At 36.2% G+C, this 23,140-nt stretch overlaps 3 protein-coding genes across 5 annotated transcripts in view; 2 read left to right on the forward strand and 1 right to left on the reverse strand.

The window, feature by feature from the left end:
- Positions 1–23,140, forward strand: part of LOC127164261 (NACHT, LRR and PYD domains-containing protein 12-like) — a 78,488-nt gene that overhangs the window by 9,157 nt on the left and 46,191 nt on the right.
- LOC127164211 (gastrula zinc finger protein XlCGF8.2DB) lies at positions 556–8,952 on the reverse strand. 2 transcript variants are annotated; one of them, XM_051108010.1, is made up of 3 exons: positions 8,914–8,952; positions 8,467–8,654; positions 556–3,214 (listed from the first exon to the last, which is right to left on the reverse strand). In XM_051108010.1, coding segments are annotated over exons 1-3 (1,092 nt in total). In that variant the 5' UTR covers positions 8,916–8,952; the 3' UTR covers positions 556–2,312. The 2 variants fall into 2 exon arrangements, with proteins under 2 accessions (XP_050963967.1, XP_050963968.1); XM_051108011.1 differs by lacking the exons at positions 8,467–8,654; positions 8,914–8,952 and adding an exon at positions 6,625–6,663.
- On the forward strand, positions 10,668–15,522 carry LOC127164222 (gastrula zinc finger protein XlCGF8.2DB-like). Of its 2 annotated transcripts, none has more exons than XM_051108027.1 (4): positions 10,668–11,035; positions 11,202–11,253; positions 11,339–11,495; positions 13,838–15,522. In XM_051108027.1, the coding sequence occupies exons 3-4, from the start codon at positions 11,411–11,413 to the stop codon at positions 14,767–14,769; spliced, it is 1,017 nt and encodes a 338-aa protein (XP_050963984.1). In that variant the 5' UTR covers positions 10,668–11,035; positions 11,202–11,253; positions 11,339–11,410; the 3' UTR covers positions 14,770–15,522. The 2 variants fall into 2 exon arrangements, with proteins under 2 accessions (XP_050963984.1, XP_050963985.1); XM_051108028.1 differs by having other exon boundaries at positions 10,691–10,742.

The raw sequence follows: 23,140 nt of genomic DNA on the forward strand, positions 1-23,140 counted from the left end.
GTGAACATTGCTGCCTCTCTGCCTCTACACTACATAAGACCCTTATTCCTTGGCTGGGATTGTGCAGAAGTGGAAGTGGACTTCTCCTTTAAAAAATACTCTGTCATTTCTGGTCACACAGATAAGAGTAATACATCTTTTAAATATGTTAAGACTCTCTGTTTATTTGTGTGCACTCACAATAACAACAAAATGTTGAGCTTTTGTAAAATAATGAAAGCAAACAGGATGCACTTTCTGCTGTCTCTGTGAACTTGAGAGCGAAACTTCGAGTATACTTCCCTTACAGACATGAAGAATATATCTGTAGAGACTAAAATGTCTACTTTCAAATGTACCAATTCAAACAGTAAACAAACATTCTCAAATTATGTAATCCGTTTGAAACATACACATCAGGCACATCACTAAGAAAGAGCTAGTTTAGCAATAAATTTAATTTTTTTGATAAAAACGTTAATGCAGTCTCCTAACTTTTTCCCTGACACATTTATAATTATTTATTATTAAATAGAAACTGTTTCTAAAATAGAAATTTCATGTGTCGCCGTCACAGCTAGTTAGGACAAAAACTCTAATTAACATGGAAAAGATACCTTTTATCACGTGTTGTGGCGTCACGTCGCATGTAGTTAAGACACGGTGTAATACTTGAAATGAACGACTACTAGTCGACCAGGAAAATCTTTAGTCCAGGACTGCCCTATTAATAACGGCATCTCTTAATCTTCAGCAGAGTGATGAATTGTACAGACTCTCGTGAGAAGTGAATCAAACCGATCCTCGCATATTCTGTGTGATTAGCTGTTTGCTACATGTCACACTTTCCAGTGCAATGCTCCAGAGTTAATCACAAACTCTGAGTTGACAGAGTATGTTTATATTTGAGCTTTGTAAGCCCAATAAACCTGATCTAAACATATTGGATTTGTTTGGTTTTGTCAATTCTAAACCTGGTTTGTTCAACTGGCTTCATGCAACAGGTCACCGGAAGCAAAACCAAAATCAAGGCTATTCACTAATGAAATGTCACAGTTTCAGTTAATGATTTTAACCCTCCAAAAGGATTTTTACAATTTTGGTTGCCAAAATTTTGGTGTAACATCAGTTTGTTCTAGTGTCATTTTTTTTTTTATTGCAGAGATATTTAAAACTCTTTCCACACAAATAGGGTCTCACACATACATGACTTTTCAAGTGCTAGTAAAATACATTTTTATTACACTGACAATTTAATCACCTTCTTCCAGAGTGAATATGCATAGCCTTTTTGCAATATCTCCCTTTTGTTAAGGGTTAGTTCACCCCCAAATTAAAATTAGCCTATGAATTATTCACCTTCAAGGCATTCTAGGTATAGATGGCTTTCTTCTTTCAGTTGAATCCAATCAGAGTTGTATAAAAAATGTCCTGGCTCTTTCAAGCTTCATAATGGCAGTGGGCGGATGTTTCTCTTCAGTAGGTCAAAACAAGTCCAATAAAGTGCATCCATTCATGATAAAACATACCTCACATGGCTCTGGGAGATCAACACAGGCCCCCTTTAGCGAATCGATGCATTTTTGTAAGAAAAATATCTATATTTAAAATATAGATATTTCTAACTGTTGTACACAGAAGCTGTTCCGGGCAAATGACGTAGGGCATCGGTGTTGCGCATGCGCTGCTTATCTAGTGAAAAATTATGTTTGTTTACAGAAACAAAGGAAGCAAAGTTTCTTTACTTTAGCAAAGGAAAACCAGTCTCCTCTTGGCTTATATCGAAAACCCGGAACTGCTTCTGTGTACAACAATTAGCGCAAGCTAGCTGAAATGATGAAAAGTCATTATTACGTTTTAGATATGGATATTTTTCTTACAAAAACACATCAATTTGCTACAGGAGGCCTTTATACTCTCCTCTGGAGCTGTGTGAGACACTTTTCTATTATGGACGGATGCACTTTATTAGACTTTTTTTGGACTGTTGAACAGAAACATCCAACCACTGCCATCATAAAGCTTGGGTGTGCCAGGATTATTTTTAATATAACTCCGATTGGATTCATCTGAAAGAAGAAAGTCATATACACATGGGATGCGTATAGTAAATAGTGGGCTAATTTTCATTTTTGGGTAAACTAACCTTTTAACTTATTGTCACACTGAGAAGCACGTCAATGTCTTTCCAGATTGAGTTTGCAAATTATGTTTGAGGTCCTTTAGATATGTGAAACACATTTCACACTGAAGACATGTAAACAGTTTCTCGCCAGTGACTGTTCATGTTCAGTTTAGTTTTGTTGTGAAGTTCTTCCACACAGTTTGCAGGGTTAATGCTTCTCTCTAGTGTGAATTCTCATGTGCCTGTTCAAGCTCGATGGGTGTGTGAAACCGTTTCCACACTGAGGGCACGTGAATGGCTTCTCTCCAGTGTGAATTCCTATGTGCCTGTTTAAACTTGTTTGTTGAGCAAAACTCTTTCCACACTGAGGGCATGCGTAAGGCTTCTCGCTAATGTGAATTCTCATGTGCCATTTAAGGTTTCCTTTTTCAATGAAGCTATTTCCACACAGTTTGCAGGTATACAGCTTTTCTTCGGTGTGAATTTTCATGTGGGCATTAAAAGTGTTTTTATGTGTAAAACTCTTTCCACACTGAGGGCATGTGTAAGGCTGCTCACCGGTATGAATTCTCATGTGCCTTTTAAGGTTTCCTTTTTCAGTGAAAGCATTTCCACACACTTGGCAGGTGTAAGGCTTCTCTCTGGTGTGAACTTTCATATGTTTTTTAAGGGTTCCTTTTGCAGGGAAATTATTCCCACATAGTTTGCAGGTGTAAGGCTTCTCTCCAGTGTGAATTCTCATATGTTTTTTAAGGTTTCCTTTTTCAGTGAAAGTATTTCCACACAGTTGGCAGGTATAAGGCTTCTCTCCAGTGTGAATCCTCATGTGCCTGGTAAGGCTTCCTTTTCGATTGAAACTACATCCACACAGTTTGCATGTGTAAGTCTTTTCTCCACTGTGAACTCTCATGTGTTTTTTAAGGGTTGCTTTGTCAGGGAAATGCTTTCCACACTGTTGGCAGGTGAAATGACTTCTAATTCCAGTCTTTTGAGCTCTTTTTTGCGAGAAATTCATTGTAGTCTGTGAGCAACTAAATGATTTTTGTCCAATTATGAAATTCTGATCTTTCTTGTGCATTTTATTCAGTACTTCACACTCCTCTTTGAGGTCTAGGGTGAAAAAAGACAAATACAAGTTAACAACCCATTTAAAAGCTGCAGCAGCAGTAGAACATACATAAATAATGGCCAAATCTACCATTTATGTCTAAAAAGAAGTGTCAAACTGAGCTCTTTGAGGGTCACAGTCAAGCATAGTTTAGCTAAACTCCAGAGGGTTGTGGCCCTCCAGAAACTGAATTTGAAAAATGTTATCCTTACCCAACAAGCGAACAATGTGTTAGTTATTTGAACTACCCCCAAAAGTAACAACCAGGGCTGCGTTTCCCAAAAGCATCATGAGTCTAAGTTGATCATACAGGGCTCGACAGTAAGGAGTCCCCGATGGCCCGGGGCCAGCGTGAAAGACGCTCGGGACAGTTGACGAATCTGTCACTTGCCCGATCGGGCCACTGCTGTGTCGTCACAAAAGTTTATCATTTGGACAGGTTTTTAAGCCTTGTTCATTTAAAATTTCAATCGATCACAGAGAGACGCCTCTCTGACGGACAGATAGCCTTCAAAAGTATGTCAAAATACCCGTCTTGACGAGTAACTGTGTAGCTTTAACAATGATTAACCTATATTTAATTTATACAGTGGAGTACAGATGCACCTGCAAGCAATCATTTTTCAAAGTGTCACACGCGTGGAAATATTACGAACTCTTTAAACTTCCGTTAACAGAGGCCAAAGACGCTGAAGATGAATGCAAAGAGGAAATACTGTAGCAGGCAGAGCAAGATCACGGCTCACAATGCGCAAAATATTGTAAACATTATCTAAATATTGAAACGGGGTTTATATAAATGTATCTCATTCCATCTGCTGTTTTTCCCTAAAGCATCTTTTCATTTGTAATAAAATAATTTTTGAACAAACAATGTTTGAATTTTATATTTGTTAGGCTAGTAGTTTTTACTGTGATATCAAAATTAGAATCAGGAATTGTACAATTTAATTGATATGTAAAATATTGATATAAGCGTATTTGCTAAAATAAAAGATAACATGGGTCAAAAAAAATGATAACAGCAACTTTTTTTGTTGTTGTTTTGTGGCAGGGCCAGTGAAAATTTTGACCGGGCAAGTAAAAATTTGAACCAATTGTCTGACCGGGCCAGTAGAAAAAATCCTTAGCGTTGAGCCCTGTCATATCTCCACTGGTGATGATGGAGCTATGATCAGCTTAGGCTTATGAAGCTTTTGGGAAACACAGCCCAGGCAGAACCAGGCCTTTGGTTTAAGTGGTAACAAAGACATTACATCAAGATAAGACTGGTTTACAACTCAAAGGAATGTAGAGTTTCACTCTATAAGTACTTTGAAACAAACAAATGTTCCTTTGCAGTATACAGTACATCCTAACTCTTTGCCCTCTACAATCATACATCTGAATGAAGCAATAAGCCCCAAAAAGCCGTGGTTTGCAGTAAGTTTGTAACAGCTAAGGGGCATTGTTAGGTACGACATGGAGCTGTTACAAAATCACTGTAAACCACTGCTTCACAAAATGAAACAAATAAAATGTAATTATATTAATATAAACATTATTCTTTCACCAAAAAATGTAGCTCATCAGAAACAGTTGTGGTTGCAACAAATTTATGAGATGATTTCTCTTGCCTTTAGGCCGGATGGAGATAAAAGGCTGTTCTGTCATCTCTTTCCACCACTCATAGCTGTCAGCAATTCACACTTCACTTTTAAGCTTTTATTCTGACAGAAACAACTGTAGAGCTTTTATTTTTAAGGAAAACTCCAGCTTCAGTGAAAATATGCTTACAAAAATGCGTCTCACTACAAATCTAGTAAAATGCTGTAATCATTTGATGTAACTGTAATTCTCACTCCTGTCCAGTTGATGGCGATTGCCCTTATTAATTAGCAACTGTCTTGTATTGTCTCGTCTTGTACCCAGTGTATACGGTTGCAAAGATGTCACGGCAGTTGAAGTTTCTTCAAGCGGACGAATAGTTGTGATATTGTAAATAAAGGTGAAAAAAGAAGTGATGCAGTGGACAATGAAGTACAAACAGGCAAAACTCATCAGTCACCGACTGCTGTTACAGGGCAACCAAGCGGCAGCAAGGAGGTCAGGAGGGAGTACCGTGGCTGAGGAGGAATGGCGGCAAAATGTTCTGCGAGATCTGTAGAAAAGCTAGCATGAGTAACGGATCTGTCAGAGGGTGCACAACGATGCAGAAACCAGCACTGATTGATCATAAAAGTAGCCATAGCCACAGTGAAGCTTTACGACTGGTCAGCCAGAGCGTGGCAATGGTCAAGCATGTCGAAAAATTACAGGCTGCCTGTAACGAGGCATTAAAAACACAGCTTAAGTTTGTGTTACATATGGCAAATACAAACACTCTAAGCCACCAATATTCTAACCTCATACACCTCTTACAGTCCGCTGGGTGTCCAAACCTGAACAGTGCACACACGCACACCCACCACGACACTGTCAGTCAGATGGAGGAGGCTATAGCAATGACTAGCGTTGTTGATGATCGCATCGCCAACAGCAGATACGTTGGGATAATAGTTGATGAAATGACTAATACCACTGCTGAGAAAATGCTGATCACATACCTTTACTTCAGCAAAGAGGGGACCCTGAGACTGTGTTTATTGGAAACCATGCAATACTCTCTGCCACTGCAAAATGCATCACCACAAAAATAAAAGATGTGCTGTCAGGATGTGGTGTAGCTCTGGATCGGGTAGTTAGACTGGGAAGTGATGGAGCGAATGTGATGGTGGGACGAAAGGTTGGAATTGCACAGCATCTTCATCAGAATGACTGTCCCATCCTCATAAACATTCACTGTGGTGTGCACAGAACGGCACTGGCTGCTCGAGATGCCTCCAATGCATCAACAAGTGCATATGTTATCACTGTTAATAACACATACCACTAATTGCCCCATTCGAACAAACCGATTAAACAAACTCCAAAACGAAATGGAGGCACAAGACCTGTTGAGTCTGAAGCAATCACTGGCTTCATGCTGGCTGTCATTGGAGAAGACAGTTAAGGGCATACGTGCCAACTGGGTTTCTCTGGTTTCGGAGTTGGAGGAGGAGGAGAACTCGAGAAACTGCCCGACAGCTAAGGGTATTAGAAAGCGCATTCAAACATATGCATTCCCTGCCCTAACTTATCTGTTGTCTGATGTCTTGGCTGTTGTGAACTGCATGAATCTCCCGTTACAAAAAGAGAATGTTAACATCTCACACATCAAACCTGTTGTGAACATGACCCTTGCTACCCTAGAAGACTTGATGAATGGGCCAGGTAAGGCAGAGACAGAATTCAACAAGGCATTACAATATGGTAATTTCCGTGGCATAAAGCTGACACATGTAGATGCACAGAAATTTTCGGTTTTGTAAACAGAGTACAGAGCAGAGCTCACCAAATCTATCAGAAAAAGAATTCCTTTGGAGCATGTGCGTCTCCGGGCACTGACAGCGCGTTGAAGAGCTTTGGACTTGATGCTTTGTAGTGCGTTTGTGACCACTACGGAACGCAGAGGGGTGCAGAAGGAGACCATGCTGCAGGATTTCAGAGTTCAGAGAGTCCTGCAAACTTCTGATCACTTCCCTGGAAGAAATGCTTCCTGACTTCAAAACTCTGGCTGAAGTGGCGCTAGTAATTCCGATCTCCAGTGTGGCAGCAGAACGTGACTTCAGCCTTTAGAACAAAATTAAAACTGCAACGAGAACTCATCTTTCTGAGGCGAAGATGTAGAATTTAATGACAATTGCCTCTGCATCAGTCTCCCTTGATGCGTTTGATTTCACACAGGTGAGCACCCAGTTCAAGTCGATGCGGACCAGGAGGAAGATTTTAGTTCAAGCAGACAGGCCTACAAAACATTGTCTGACTCTAGTTAATTTTAAGTTATGTTCTTACTGTAGTCATTATTATATTTTGTAATAAATTTTATTGTTTATATCTGTCTGTTCAGGCACAAATGGTCACAAATTGTTGAACATTGAATATTACACAGTTTTTGTTAATTTGTCAAACAATAAACAAGTAATTTAGCCTATTTGCTCATCTTGTAAGTTCATTATTAAAATGTGAATAAAAAAGGCTATTAGATACCTCTGTTTTAAATATATTTTAAAAACTACTTTTTGCCAGGAAAACCTATCGTTTTATATAGTCATATATCCACGATAATGTCAAGACAGCTTTGCTATCGCAATATCATGATATTGATGATATTGTTACATGCATTGAACTATTTTGGTAACAACGTAACTTATGACCATAGTTGCTTTTGGGAAACCAACCTCAAGGCAGTTTGAGGTTCTAAAATTCAGGCACTTCAGGAAATTCTGAACAAAAAGTCTTTGACGCACCTTTTTGTCAGGTTTTGTCAGGTTCCGGCCAAATATTTCCTTTCATCAAAAATCCTGTAGCTCAAACTGGTTTTCACATCAACCAACGTCATCAAAGATCAAATGGAGCCTCAAACTGGATCAGGACTCACTCCAAACAGGTGAGACATGCAAGAATTCACCTGGGATTTTGAGTCTCTTTTTATTTTTCAACCAATAAATAGGTCGATAAACTTAGCTCTTGTAGGACGGTGGGTTAATCTTTATAATGCTATCATAAAAAAGTGTTAGAGTTACAGGAATAAATTAGAAGTGTTCAGCAGAATTAATACATTGTTCAGGATGCCAAAACACAAAGGAAAAAAAGGTGAATGCATCTTGAAACCACTTGCCGTTTACCTGAATGAACTTCTTGTATCTACAACCAACTCCCCCTTTCACCCCTGATCTGTTGCAAATATTTTCTTTCTGTATTTGACATTTCCAGCAAGTTGAACATTATGAAGCTATAAGCTTGAAGAACAAGACCACCCTTGTGGTCATATATGAAGGAACAGAGGCTGCACACCCTAACAGACACATCATCATCAAAGGCCAAATATTTGAAAACCTGAATAATGCGGCAAATGTGTATTTTATGATGCTTCACACTTCACACATTACAACTTCTGTCAGTATTGTTTTGAACAACTTATGCAGTTTTTTTGTTTTGGTTGCACTTGCATGTGAGAGTTTTATCAAATGTTTTTATTTTTGTTTACTTTTCCCTTGCATTAAATAGAGATTATGTTTCAAATTTTGAAAAGTGAAGGCAGTATTAAGAGTAAATTTAAAAGAGTAAAATTTCTGTATTTTCTGGACATTTTAATAAGGATCAAATGAGCTCAGCTTTGAGAATGAAAACCAACCTGTTTGTTCCTCAGTATCTTCATGTTTGACTCTGAATGCTTTTTCATTCTTTAGGTCTTCACTCTCCTTTTTATTAAACACCATCTTTCTTTGTTCCTCTGTGTCTTCATGTTTGACTCTGAATGTTTCTTCAATCTTCATGTCTTCATTCTCCTCTTTAATAAACACCATGTTTATAAACTTTGTCCTGTTTAAGATGGGAATAATTAATAAAAAGTAAGTTATTCTCAAAAACAAACGCAAACTAAATCTCTGGGTGCATCTTAATCCCTAGTTCAGTATACGTGCGTTGTAAGGGAGTCAGTCAGAGTGAGAGTTAATGGATTTAAATCAGATTTAGGTATCAAATTATTTGAAGGTTTCATTTAATAGATGAAAACATTTGCCCTTGGTTTCTAAAAGGTGTCATTACACATGTTTGTGTTTGTTGTTCTCGTTGCATTTACATTGTTCTGAGTAGCAGATTTCGTCAGCGTGCGCTGATTCAAACGATTCGAATCACTGAATCATTTTGTGAATCATTTAGAGTTGAGTTTCATAAAGCTCCGTTTCTCTATCATTACTTGCCAGTGACTGAATTCGTGTTTATGATTAACTGATTCACGATATATGGAGCGAAATGAGACGCACCTTTTCTGTTACTCATGTGAAGAAGCGCTTTTACTCACAAAAATAACATGCATTAACGTTGGAAAAAGCATTACAATGCTTCATTCAATAATAACCAGTTAACATTACATCACTTATAAAAACTATTAAATAGACTTAATAGATTCCATATATTTTTTTAATAATTTAAATGTTTAAAAACACAAACCTTTATTCAGCCGAATCACATCAAATACTGATGCAGGAACGACAGATGCGTAGCCGTATGACGTCATATCATCACATCAAAATAAAAGTCCTGTTCTCACTGAAAATGCATTAAAATGTACTTGGGGAAAAAAAACGTTTAAATATTGTCTGAGTGTGTGTTTAAAGTAACTACCAATAACAACCACTTTTTCACATTTGTAGTTCCATAGCAAAAGCTATAATGTTATTGTCACAATTAATAAACATAGGTTGTCATTTATGTCAACATGTGATTATTGAAATATTTATTAGGACCACAGAGTGTTTAAAAAAGGAAAAAAAAAAGTGAAGATTGACTGAGAGACTGAGTGAATCTTTACTGACTAAAGCAGTGAATCACTGTAGTTGTATACAGATTTCAGAAGGCCAAATAATAAATAATTTTAAATAATTTTGAATATTTTGAAATTTTAAATAATTTAGATTTTGTCCCAGTTTTTGTGATTTTGTTGTATTAAAATGATACTTGGTATGGAGAATCAAAACAATACTGAGTGGCTTGGCTAGAGAACAACAAAGTACAGAATGAAAGAAAAAAACAATCTCCAGACTCTGATGCGTTTACATAAACTATTGTTTTATTGTTGTCAAACAACATAAAATAATACTAATACATTTAATAAACAGGTTCCAATAACCTCAGTAATTGTTTTTTTATTTTAAACAAATATTAATTAACTATTGTTTATCTTCTTGATTTACGTTTTTTAAGAGGTCAGATATAAATAAAGAGGTATACATTTGGCTTTATGTATGAACAATTTTGCAAGAATTAATCTAATTTATATAATAACTTTGCATTCTCCAAAATACTTACATAAAGAAAACCTACTTGACAAATTTATTAACAATTATATATGAAATGAAAGATGACTTACAGATGAAGATGAAAGATCGATAGTAATGGACCTTTAATAAAAGCTGAAATTTGATTTACTGTTTTCATATTCTAGGGAGAAACTGAGATGGAATAAGGTGAATACATTGACACAAAGACTTAATATCAGTTAATTAATTTATATATGGTTAAATCTCTCTGGAACCACAAATTTAATTTGTTTGCACAATTTCCATATTAGTTTGTGACATTCAGAAGTTCTTTCTAGTTGTGTAATTTGAAGGCTATATACTGAGTTTATGTTCGATTAAAACGATCAAAAACACTGTAGTTCATCATGAATTGAAAGCACTTCACACTTGTTTACATTACTAGATATGAAACTTAACTGCATAGTGTTTTTGGGCTTTTGACAGCTCTACAATTCATATCTTCAATGCTTCTTCTTATGATTATTCTTACTATATTTGTTTTCTAATGTATAACTATTATTTTAGCAAACAATACTTTTTCTGGTCTGGCGATGTGACGTCATGAGGCTGCGCCGCGCTCCTCCGTCTGTGATTCGGCTGATGAAAGGTGTGTCGTTTAGAAAATTGTAAATTAAACTGTAAAATGATCTTTAATGAATGTTATTCTCTGAGAGTAAAACGCAAAGACATACAAGCGCAAAGTAATACAAAAGGTGCACCTAATATATCATGAATCAATTAATCATAAACACGAATTCAGTCACTGGCAAGCAATAACGAGATAAACGGAGCTTTTCGAAACTTTTCCGAGTCAATTGAATCAATTGATTCGCAAAATGATTCGGTGATTCGAAGGGCGCGAATCACCCCACGTTGACGACACCTGCTGATCAAAACAGTGTAAATGCCATAATAACGTTTACAAATCAAATGCAAACGTTTTCAAATAAGTGAAATTTATTAAACATAACCTACAAATGAGTAAATCTTAATACAAATATCAACCTTCTATATAATGTGTACCTTTATTATTAAGAGTTTTGATTGTTTTTTTTTGTTCTATCAGGTCATGTAAGGTCCCTCTGACAGACTCCCTTACCAGTGCACTGACTACTGAAGTAGGAAGCTGATTGGGATGCACCCAGACATTTAGTTTGCATTTATTTTTCTTTCTGTTGATTATTCTCATCTCATCTCAAACAGGACTAAGTGACCAAACACACAGAAAAACTCCTTCTGAAGCAGCTGAGATCCACGTGACTCGCTGTTATAAAGATGGTGTTTATTAAAGAGGAGAGTGAAGACATGAAGCTGGAAGAAACATTCAGATTCAAACATGAAGATACTGAGGAACAAATAGGTTGGTTTTCATTCTCAAAGCTGAACTCACTCGTTTGAATCTTATTATAATATAAAGTTTGGTAGAAATGAATGATATTTATGAAGCAGTGGTTTGCTCATGGGACCCACATCAACATCAACCCTAAGTGCCCACAATTAGTCCAGTGTTTGTAATTCTAAGAGGTTTTCAGGCGAGAATGAACTTGTTTAGACTTTAAATATGTGGTTTGTTAATATGTGACCCTGGACCACAAAACCAGTCTTAAGTCGCCGGGGTATATTTGTAGCAATAGCCAAACATACATTGTATGGGTCAAAATTATAGTTTTTTGTTTTATGCCAAAAATCATTAGGTTATTACATAAAGATCATGTTCCATGAAGATATTTTGTGGAATTCCTACTGTAAATATATCAAAATTTAATTTTTGATTAGTAATATGCAATGTTAAGAACTTTATTTGGACAACTTTAAAGGTGATTTTCTCAATATTTTACATTTTTTGCACCCTCAGATTCCTGATATTCAAATAGTTGTATCTCAGCCAAATATTGTTATATCATAGCGAACAGTATATATCTGTGGAAAACTTATTTAGTCAGCTTTCAGATGGTGTATAAATCTCAATTTGGAAATATTGACCCTTATGACTGGTTTTGCGGTCCATGGTCACATATAATAAACATAATGTCTATTTGAAAATTGCTTCAGTGTTTTCAGCCAGATCTTCTGGAATTTGCCACTGGCTCTAATGTCTCTATAGTGGTTAAATATGAGATATAATTTGTTTTGGGTAAATCTAACAGGAGTTATTGGTCTTGTTAATCCATCATTTTGTTCCAGAACAAATAGTTTTGGCTGAGGGCTTCATCTCCCATCCGACTCACTTCAGTATTTGAAGAGTTCAGATGCAAAACCAGCTAAAAGCCATCTCGGTCAAAAATGAGAAAATGATACTGAGTGAATGCTCCTGACACATATTTTCAATTGACGACCAGTTGAAAGATTGGCATCATCATTGGCATCCTAATCTGTGGTCCTATGTCGTACAGTGCGAGAAGTTCAAAGACGGACATTATTACGGACGTGTGAGCAAAGATACCCTACGATCATTTTCTGACAGTGTCAGAAACTCAGCCACGACCCAAGTTTACTGATCAGCCAATAAAAATGTGATATGAAATCGCTGAAAGCGCTTATTCCTAACTCTTTCAACTTTTTGTCAGCACACATAAAAAGTACAACTGCCAAAGTGTTATTTGTTATGCTCGTGTTTGTTTACCACTAGTGCATGCTGATGACCTTATATTTTTCTATAGTAACGTGCGTTGTAGCCTACGAGTCAATAGGTGTCATCCTTGTACAGTTTACATGTTTTTTAGATCCATGTCGCACAGTGTGATCAGCAATAATCTTATAGGATTGCTAACATCATGCAGTATGTAGGCTTTAGGTAATATAGGTAACACGGCTAAGAGGAAACTGCTCATTAGTTTGCAATGGGGTCATTCAGTGTCAACTCAACCAGAGGTCCCCGGCTCAATTTTTTAAATTTTGCTTAATGTTGAAAGCCAAAATATTAAATGTCATAGATGAATATTTACTAAATAATAGACTATGTTGTAGAGGGAGGTCAAAATGGCAATTTTCACCTTAGTTTCAGAGTCAAGTTACAGGGGGGTAAAAATTACTTAAAAATGAAAAAAATGACGTAAAAATGAAAGATGGCAGCATCTTTATCTTATTTTTACAGAGAGATTTTTAGTTATATTAGTAAAATCTGTTGACTTTAGAAATCTCTGTTGCATTATGTGCCAATGGTGACCATTAAAAAATGGGAAAACAGCACTTTTCAAGTTTTTCTCCAAAGTTTGCAAGCCTGCAACTCAAGATGTTTTAAAGATATTTTAATGCCCTTTTAGATATTGGGTCTTAACGAACTTTTCGTTTGGCATCTTTATTTTTAAGGCCCTGTATGGTTCAGTTCCAGAGATAATGGAATTTTAATATAGCTCTGGGGGAAAATCATTAAAATGTACACATTTTCAGTGGTTAAAAACCAAATGTGGGTCATTTGAAAAAAAATTATACTTGCTTTCTTTTAAAGAGGAATGTCTGAAGAACAAATATTGTTGAAACTAGAGATACATTGTTTCTTTCTGACAAGACAACTGCATTGAATATACCAGTCTGAGTGCCATAAATATTATTTTTCCAAAGTTTGCGTGCCTATAACTCATGAAGTACTAAAGATAGTGGGTAGTATCAAACAAACATGTTGCTGGTTTTGAAATGTATTGATGTATGTTGCTTTGTGCCATTAATATGAGTTTATCTTGTATTGGCCTCTTTCTGCACTAGACCTGATGCTGCTGAAAGAAGAAAGTGAAGAATTAAATGAAACAGAAGACAAAGATCAGTATAAGAAACATGATTTCACTGAAGAAAACTTGTTTAGTTGCTCACAAACTACACAGACTTTACAAATGACAGCTCAAAAGACAGGACCTGGAAGTCATTTCATCTGCCAACAGTGTGGTAAGAGTTTCACTCAAAAAGGAAACCTTAAAGTCCATATGAGAAGTCATACTGGAGAAAAGCCTTACACATGCCAACAATGTGGAAAGAGTTTCACTAAAAAGGAAAGCTTTGAAATCCATTTGAGAATTCATACTGGAGAGAAGCCTTACACCTGCCAACAGTGTGGAAAAAGTTACATTAAAAAAGGAACCCTTAATATTCACATGAGAATTCACACAGGAGAGAAACCTTACACCTGCCCTCAATGTGGACTAAGTTTCACTCAAAAAGGAACCCTTAACAGGCACATGAGAATTCACACCGGAGAGAAGCCTCACACCTGCAATCTCTGTGGAAATCGTTTTTTCCGAAAAGGAAACCTTAAACACCACATGAGAATCCATACCGGAGAGAAACCTTATACCTGCCAACAGTGTGGAAAGAGTTTCTGTCAACAAGGAATCCTCAAAGTCCACATGAGTATTCACACTAGAGATACCCAATTCAACTGCCAACAATGTGGAAAAAGTTTCACTAAAAAGGGAAACCTGGACGTCCACATGAGAATTCACAGTGGAGAAAAACCATTCATATGCTCTCAGTGTGGAAAGAGTTTCTCTCAACAAGGAAACCTAAAAGTCCACATGAGTGTTCACAATGGAGATAAGCCATTCACCTGCCAACAGTGTGGAAATAGTTTCAGATGCAAAATATCCCTTAATAACCACACAAGGATTCACTCGAGAGAACAGATTTATATGGTTTCAGTGTGAGAATCATGTAATAATAGAGAAGCCTTTCAAGTGCCATTACTGTGGAAAATCTGGCTTAGACAAAGCAAACCTTGAGATTAACATTGAGAGTTCACAGTGAAGAGGAACCTTTCTTATGCTGTCACTGAGGAAAGAGATTCAGATCTAAAATAAAAAAAAACAAAACAGAAATGGTGAAAGCATGCCCAGTACCCTTTATTTACATAACCTTCCTGACCTTAGACTGGCGTCCTAACAAATTTAGCAAAACATTGTTTTCAAACATATTTACTTACTTACCTGCTACTGCCATCTAGTAGTTATAATGGTAATTTCAGGGAATTTGCAATTGGAATATAGTCCTTTTAAAAAAAACTTTTGTATCTCCATAACATTTTGCCTACTTGTTTGGAATCACATGATACATGTGCTTACCTAATTTTGTAGGATTTATATACACTGCAAAAATGTTTTACTTACTATAAACATTATTGAATCAATATGCATTTACTTGACAAGTAAAGTGACTTAAAGGAGAAGTCCACTTCTAGAACAAAAATTGACAGATAATGTCCTCACCCCCTTGTCATCCAAGATGTTGATGTCTTTCTTTCTTCAGTCATAAAGAAATTATGTTTTTTCAGGAAAACAAGCATTTTTCTGCATATAATGGACTGATTATTTCAGGATTCCTTACTTCCAGTTTTTTTCCTACAAAATGATGTGAAAATCATCTTGTGAAAACAAAACAAAAAACATCTGTGAACATGTTAATATCAAGCATCTGTAAAAAAGGAAAAAAAAAAAATATATATATATATATATATATATTTATTTATTTATTTATTTATTTAGCCTCTGTCATTCAGTGTAAACACTCACTTTTTTATCGCATCATTTTCCGTTTTATAGAACATTTCAAATCATCCTGGTATCGTGACATTTTTAGATGCAATGAAATGAAACATACTTCACAATTTTTCACTTTATTATACATGTAATCAGGAATTATAGTTTGAAAAAAGTATAACTAGTAAAAGTTACATCACAGTAACACAATAACAACTAACACAAGTAGGCTAATAAAAAAAGAGGTACTGCTGTAAATGATTGTTTTAAAAGTTTATGATAAGATTACTTATTTTAGGTGTCTCTATTTGTTTTATAGTTAAGGGGCACGAGCCGTTGCAGTGGGCTTTTTGTTTCATCGTGCCTTCGGTGCAGCTGTACATTTACATACTTGCGTTGGATCGCTGGCTACTGTGTAACCGCCCGGTGACTGTTTCCGTCACCGGGCGCTGCACATTTCAATTGGTTGGACTGTCGAAGTTGTATTGACAAGCCATTGTTGCATGCTGTCGGACTGTGTGTGCTTCATTTTATATCAGTGGGTTTGTCTCAGCGTTTAGACACCTGAAGAGTCAGCTGGGCGGTGGCCTGACTCGCTGTAAACGAAAGGACTCAAGTGGCTGCTGTACATCACTTACTCTCCTTAAGAATTTGGGACAAGCACTCCACAGTTCCCACCGTACTCTGAGGTTCTGTGTTTTAAAAGTTTAACTGCTTGACTTGACTTGGGTTTGTTTGTTTTTTTGTGCATATCTATTTGTTTATTGCCTTTGCAATTGTACTTTTGTGGTGTTGTGGCCAGTTGTAACTGTAATTGGTGGGCTGTTTGTTTGTTTGTTCGGTTGTTTTTCTCATTTTCATTGTGATTTAAGTGGTTGATTTGTTCTACAGTATAAGGTGTGTGTGTGTGAGTGTGTGAAATCCCGTTGTGGTGTTTAAAGTGTAATTTGCTTTCTCTCCAGGAGCTGGGGTGACCAGTCGTAGTGTGAGGGACGAGTCCTTCTTCTCTGCTGGTGGCGGTATCCTTCTGTGTGCAGTGTTCACTATATGTGGAGCAGTGGAGTGTGAGTGCACGTGTGTTTTGTTGTGTTTTGTCTTTCAGAGATTAGGAGAACTAGGCCCCCAGCCCTGGAGTGGAAGCAGAACTGTGCGTGTATTGTGTTATTTGTATTGGCAAGTTATTTAGTGATGTTTAATAAAGTTTATTGTGTATTTCATCAGTATCTCATGTCCTGACTCAGCTGTTTCTGAACCTTTGTGCACTGGTGATATTTTCGCCGGTAGAATTGCCCACAGAGTGGCGTAGTTGGTATCATTAGACGTATAGTTGTCAAAATCAGTTTTGGGGAAATCTTTCCCATGGTAAAAGGGTCCAAATTTCTATTGGTGAATTCCTGATCTAGCTACATGCTCTAATGCAATAGTAACATGCTTTCAACTTATTTCCCATTTATGCAGGTTTGTTTTTGCTTTTGTAAGCAGTCTTTGTGATTAATTTCATGTTATGGTTATTCATTTTGTCTTTTGTTTAAGCAGATTAACGCAATTGTTCCTTTATGACATCGCTTACTCAGTTCACTTTCTTCTGAGCAGAGAGAAGATTGTCTCGTGGATCATCGAGGCATTAAATGGTGTTGTTTAATGGAGAGAGTCACAGAATTCGTGTTTTCAACTTACTTCCTATTAATGCAGAAAATAAAGACAGTGCCAAGCAGCGAGAGGTCTGAAGTACTTTGAGTGACATCAACATAATGCAGAGTGGATTCTCCTTGCCTGGGGTTAGGTTTACGCTGTTACATGGGCAAACTGAGCCTCGCTGGTGATGTAGAAGATGCCCTAGAAGATGTTGCGAGGTATTTGTGTGCATCTACTCTCCACAGAAGTTAATGGGAAGGATTGCCGTATAATATACATGCAAAATTGGACTTTGGCGTATGCATCACATGCAGTTGGAAAGTGTAAAGTTGTGTTATTTATATGCAGATTGACGAGAATGGGTTTGAGAACATATTGTCATAATGTTTTATCTAGGATATGTGATGAAAGAAAAGATTATTTTGAAGTCAATGCAGACTAAAGACAAGGCAGTTTGAGTGTGTGTATGTGTGTCAGAGAGAGAGTTTTCATAAAAGTATATTGCATGCAGGATGAAATAGGTGTAATACTCAAAATAGTTTGTATGCATGGATGGGTGGGTGGGTGTGATAGCGTGAGTATACATGCATCCACACACGCACAGGTCCAAGGCCTTTATGTTTGCAAGCACAACATGCATCTTCCCCATTCACTTTCAGTGGCTGGCCATTCTTGACATGTGTGACTTTGTGCAATTTTGCAAAAAAAAAACAAAAAAAAAAGGCATTAAAAAGCGAACTTCCAAATTTTGTGCAAATTTTCATAATTTTTATCTCATATTGTGAAAATTATTCATAAAAAAGGCTTTTTTCACTCAAAGAATAATTGCCTACTTTCAGATAAATGAGACCTACAATTAATCAAATGCAAATAGAAACGCAAAACCAGTCCTAAATGAAAGAAAACAAGTTGACAAAAAGATTGAATCCAATAATCTCTTACATTTACAGTTTGTTTTTTTTTTTTGCAAAAAACTATAACATTTTAAAAACTCTTATTACTAATATCACAACAGATCGTAAAAATTGCACTTTTTTCAAACATTTCAGCATATTTTCAATTGTCTTAGTACTAGGGGTGTAATAGTACACAGATGTCATGGTTCGGTACGTACCTCGGTTTGGGGGTCACGGTTCGATACGGTTTCGTTACAACAGGAAAAAAACAACAAATCTACTATGCTTGCTATGCTAAGTTTCTTTTCATTTATTTTGAACAGACAGTAGTACAAATTACAATTTTTTTTTCCACCTAGATGTGAAAATACTAAATATTATACCAAATTATAATATTCAAAATAAAATACAGTGAACCAAATGTGCCCGCCTCATTGTTTCAATGTTGAATGCGACTGAAGTACAAAGCCTGTAAGTTACATACTAAATAATAGTTTAGCATTTGGATACATCCCAAATATGGAAATATTATGGAATATTTGGATTTGTGCTGAATGAGATCGGTACAAGAGTACAAATCTCCATTTCTCAAACAGCTGAATGCACAAGCCTTTAAAATAATGTTATACTCATTTGTCAGTGAGAGACGCGTTCAGAATCGGCACATAGTCAAGAGCTGTGGGAAATGCTCGCATGGGCTCCTTCCTCGAAGAGAGCCCTCCAGGAGCAAAGCATATGCAGCAAAAGTGCGGGCAGTCAGCTTTCTCGAGAGCTGACTCTGCCTGCTTCACCGCAAGCTCTCACCCAAAGGGTGAAGAAACCACAGGGTGGGCTTCAAAGCCCCAGTAGAGAGCACTAGATCTAGGGAGAGAAGGCAGAGAAAAAGGCGCCATCTCTAACCCATCCACTAGATCTATGTGCGATCCCCACGACCACAGCTGCCCTTCTGCCTCAGCAGAAGTGAGACCTGAGCCACGGGGAATGCCCTTGCATGCTTCTCTATTGGACTGATTACACACATGTTTCAGAGCATTCCGACGCAGCTCAAGTTCCTGAAGGGGAACCAGGTTTGTCTGCAAGTCTGTCATGTCACAGATAATAAAACATCCACTAGATGTCAGTGTCAGACACACACTCAGAGAAGTTATAGACAAGCAGTAAATAAACTGCAGTAATACTGCAACCTAATTACTCCAAGACTGAAAACCGTGTCCAGATTTACAGTTTCTTTATTCCGCATCAATATTTTTACTTTGTGTATCATGAAATATGTAGTAATTTCAGTGATAAATAGGGATGCTCATTGTTGTCTGTTTTATTTTTGTAACAGAATCAGAAAGAGCTTTATTGTCAAATGTGTTTAGAAACACAAGGAATTTGTCTTGTTGTCAGGAGCTTCCAATGCATAAAGTACACAGTGCAGACATATAAATTGGTCCACTATCATCTCCACTGTTTTGATCGTGTTCAGCTCCAGGTTGTTGTGACTGCACCAGACATCCAGCTGCTCAACCTCACTTCTATACTAAGAAGGATGGACTTGATGGCATGTTTTCACACATTTCATCAAAGTTTGGAGATTCTGATTATTCCTCCATCTCCTCATGGTGTCTCTCCTTAAGCAAATGTTTCTCATTTTGTGAGTGCATGGAGCTGCTCATTAGCTGTTTAAAAGTGTCAGTTATGAAAACAGGCAAAACTTTCTAATGACAGAAGTGATGATACGTAATTTGAAATAAAATGAATGATTATTTGGTGTCTGGACTATTGCTGGAATAGATGCTGTCTATAATGATTTTAATGTGAAATGTTATTTGTCAAAACAATTAAACTGGTCAGTTTAAAAGACTATGACACTTTCAGCCAATATGAAATATTTCCTTGTGCATCCTGAGAGTTTGTGCAGCTCAGATCTGCATCTCTCTGACACTATTTATTCATTCACAGTATTTCATATTTTATACAGCCATTTATCTATAACAATTACAGAGCTTTTCTTTGTAAAAACTATGCTGATCATGATGTGTTTTTTTAGGCAGATTTTGCAACCTTGCTGACAAAACGGAAGTGAAAGCAGATTGTTTTACATGCAGTGTTTCCTCTTGACATCAAACAATTTTTATGATTTGCGGATGTTGGAATTTACATGTACATAATGAGAAACCAAGGACACTTTGAGAACTTGTACAGTAGCCGGACATTTTAATCAAAGCAAGTCTTCTGGTGCGGAGCATCAAGGCACTTCCTTATTAATGTAAGTAAGCATAAAATACTAACTTAATCATGAAACACTCAAGAAATAGGGATTATAAGATTCTAACATGTTTCACTCTAATGTTCTGTAATCATATTTTCAAACTTGTATATAATTGATATAATGATGATTTTAAAGTAGCCTTATGTTGTTATCCTATAGGTTGTGCTTTACAATGTAAGTAATGTGAAATGTAATGTATTTCAGTCATATATGTTACTCATGCATTGCCTATCTTAATTAATGTAAGGAGAAAATATCAACTTGTTATGTTCTTTATGTATGGTAGAGTAGTGACTTTATGTAAGCTACAGGCTTTTACCTAACCAGAAGAAACACAGTTATTATTGTACAAGACAATGCCCAGAGACATGGGTGCACCAAATAATAAAACAATAACAGAATAAGATCCAAATAAATAAATACAAAGTATAGGCCGCTGATCTCATTCGCTTCTGCTTTCTTTTGCAACAAGTCAAGTGTTTAATTAAAACATACAGTTAAATGTTAAATCCAGCACATATGTAGAAAGTTACCTGAACGAGAATGGAACAGAGAAATAGAAATAATGTTTAGCTTTACAAAGAAAAAGAAAGAAAGAGAGATGACATTTAAGACTTGAGTCTTACTAATGGCTCATGTAGAGAGAAAGAGAAAAGTCCCAAGCGAAGAGCCAAAGAAACGAATAGACAAGAGCAAGAGTTTCGATTTTCTTTTATCCCCATGTTTGACTGTGTGACTTAACCCCAAATCTGAGATTCAAACTGACCAATCAGATGATTGATTACCAACTGCACCTTCTGGAAATGACTCTTTTGGTAAGAAAGAGGGCATTGTAACAGAAGTACAAATGTTTTGGTTGAATTTCAACCCTATACAGTTCCATTATAAAGCTGTTGTCAGTCAGACTGTGTGTGGCCGATACTTCGGTATTTCCACCTCCATTTTTGGAACAAACAGTATAAGCAGAGGACCATTTAGTCCAGTGTGTCACAACAGAGAAAAGGCTCTGTTTCTCTGTTTCTTAAAGGAGACTTATTATGTCCCTTTATACAAGATGTAATATAAGTCTCAGGTGTCCCCAGAATATATCTGTGAAGTTTCAGCTCAACAATCCCCACAACAATTTATTACAGCATTTTGAAATTGCTTATTTTGAGTAAAGCAGAAACACAGTTTTCGTGCATGTCTCTTTAAATGCAAATAAGCTGATGCTCCCGCCCCCTTTTGCAGAATAGGTCTGTGCCTTCACAGCTCAAACATCAAATACTTTGTTTAGTTTTTATTATCATGTCAATCACGTTGAAATCATGTGTTTTAAACCCACATTCGTTTAAACTTCTGATATGTTTTTTTGAGGGTGCACATCTTAAGCACACATGTGAGTACCAAACTAAGTTCTCTTTAATGTCTTATTGTGCTTAAACTTTCAAATACACACAAGTTTATGTTCAAATGTTCAAATATTATACATGTTATAATGTATTAACTTGAATTATTCATGAAATTGTCCATTGCATTATATGTTGTTTAGCTCAACAACACAGTGGTGGACGAAGTTAGTGTAAATAGCCTCTGCCAACAAGGCAGGCTATTTGCACTTAGTGTAAATAGACACTCAGACTTTTCTGGTTTTATTTCAGTCATCTCTGTTCCAAACTTGCACACAAATTGCATTGCAGTAAAATGTCATTTGCGTGGGAATATTGTGAAATCTGTAAAGAGGATGTTAACAGAGACCTGGCTCATTTTATAAAGCGTGTGTACACACAAATTTGATCTCAAACTGCGTATGTTGAAAGCCACGGGAACATGTGCATTTCGGGTCATTTTTTTTCTGACAGATATCATACACTGGAAAACTGTTAACAGGCAAGATTACAATATTAAATAGAAACTAAATTCGATTTTTTTTTTAAATAATCATAAAATCATAAACAGAACATAAGTTTTGACATGTCACCATGCATCTGCTGCACTTTTGTAAATGGAGAAACAAAATAAAATGGCATATAATTACATAAATAAGCTTACATGAAATATGTAAGCTTATTTATATTTATTTCATTTCATTTTTACTTGACAAATAAGCTATGCTGTAATGTTGGATCCAGTCCTCCATGTAAATCAAAATGGCTTAAACCTCATTGTATATCTTAGCACAGCATTTGGATGTTTCCATATAAATATGGAATTTCTAATAAAGTAAAAGTACTTTACAAAAATATTCACAGATACTATCCTGTAAATGTAGCTGTTAGCAGGTACCTTTTGTAACATCTGTTGAAAATATTGAACTTTTTTTTTCTATTGCCCGTTTTTTTTTTTTTTTTTAATTTTGGGTTGACTTTATAATAGACAAAAATAATAAACAAAGCCCTTCATTTAGAACCTCATGATATTTTTATTTTCAAAACCCAACTTTTTCTGATGAACAGATTTACATTATTAATCTGTTAATTATCTTAGTACAGTTTTATTTTCATAAGTCAAAAATAATTCAAAAGAAACCATCATGCATATACTTATTTTCATTTTTTTGTTTGTTGTTGGTGTTGTTGTTTTTGCATGCTTTGATATGTGCAACGTTGCCATATGTTTGCCTTGTGCTTTTGTGTGATCATGGAACTGAAAAAAGCAAGCTATGCTAAGTTTTGGTTTGTTTTTGTGATTCGCTGCATAAATTAAAAAAAAAATAATAACACTGTTAAAAGGCATCCTGTTTTTCTTAACGCTACAAATTAGTGCACAGTATTTT

This window comes from Labeo rohita, chromosome 4, assembly GCF_022985175.1.
Source record: "Labeo rohita strain BAU-BD-2019 chromosome 4, IGBB_LRoh.1.0, whole genome shotgun sequence".
Classification (NCBI taxonomy): Eukaryota; Metazoa; Chordata; class Actinopteri; order Cypriniformes; family Cyprinidae; genus Labeo; species Labeo rohita.

Bases quoted from the DNA above. Each gene is read 5' to 3' on its own strand.
- LOC127164211 (XM_051108010.1), bottom strand. The intron at 3,215-8,466 runs GTTGGTTTTCAT...TTTTCACCCTAG, and splicing joins AGATACTGAGGAACAAACAG to ACCTCAAAGAGGAGTGTGAA.
- LOC127164222 (XM_051108027.1), top strand. From the start codon at position 11,411: ATGGTGTTTATTAAAGAGGAGAGTGAAGACATGAAGCTGGAAGAAACA. The intron at 11,496-13,837 runs GTTGGTTTTCAT...TTTCTGCACTAG, and splicing joins AGATACTGAGGAACAAATAG to ACCTGATGCTGCTGAAAGAA.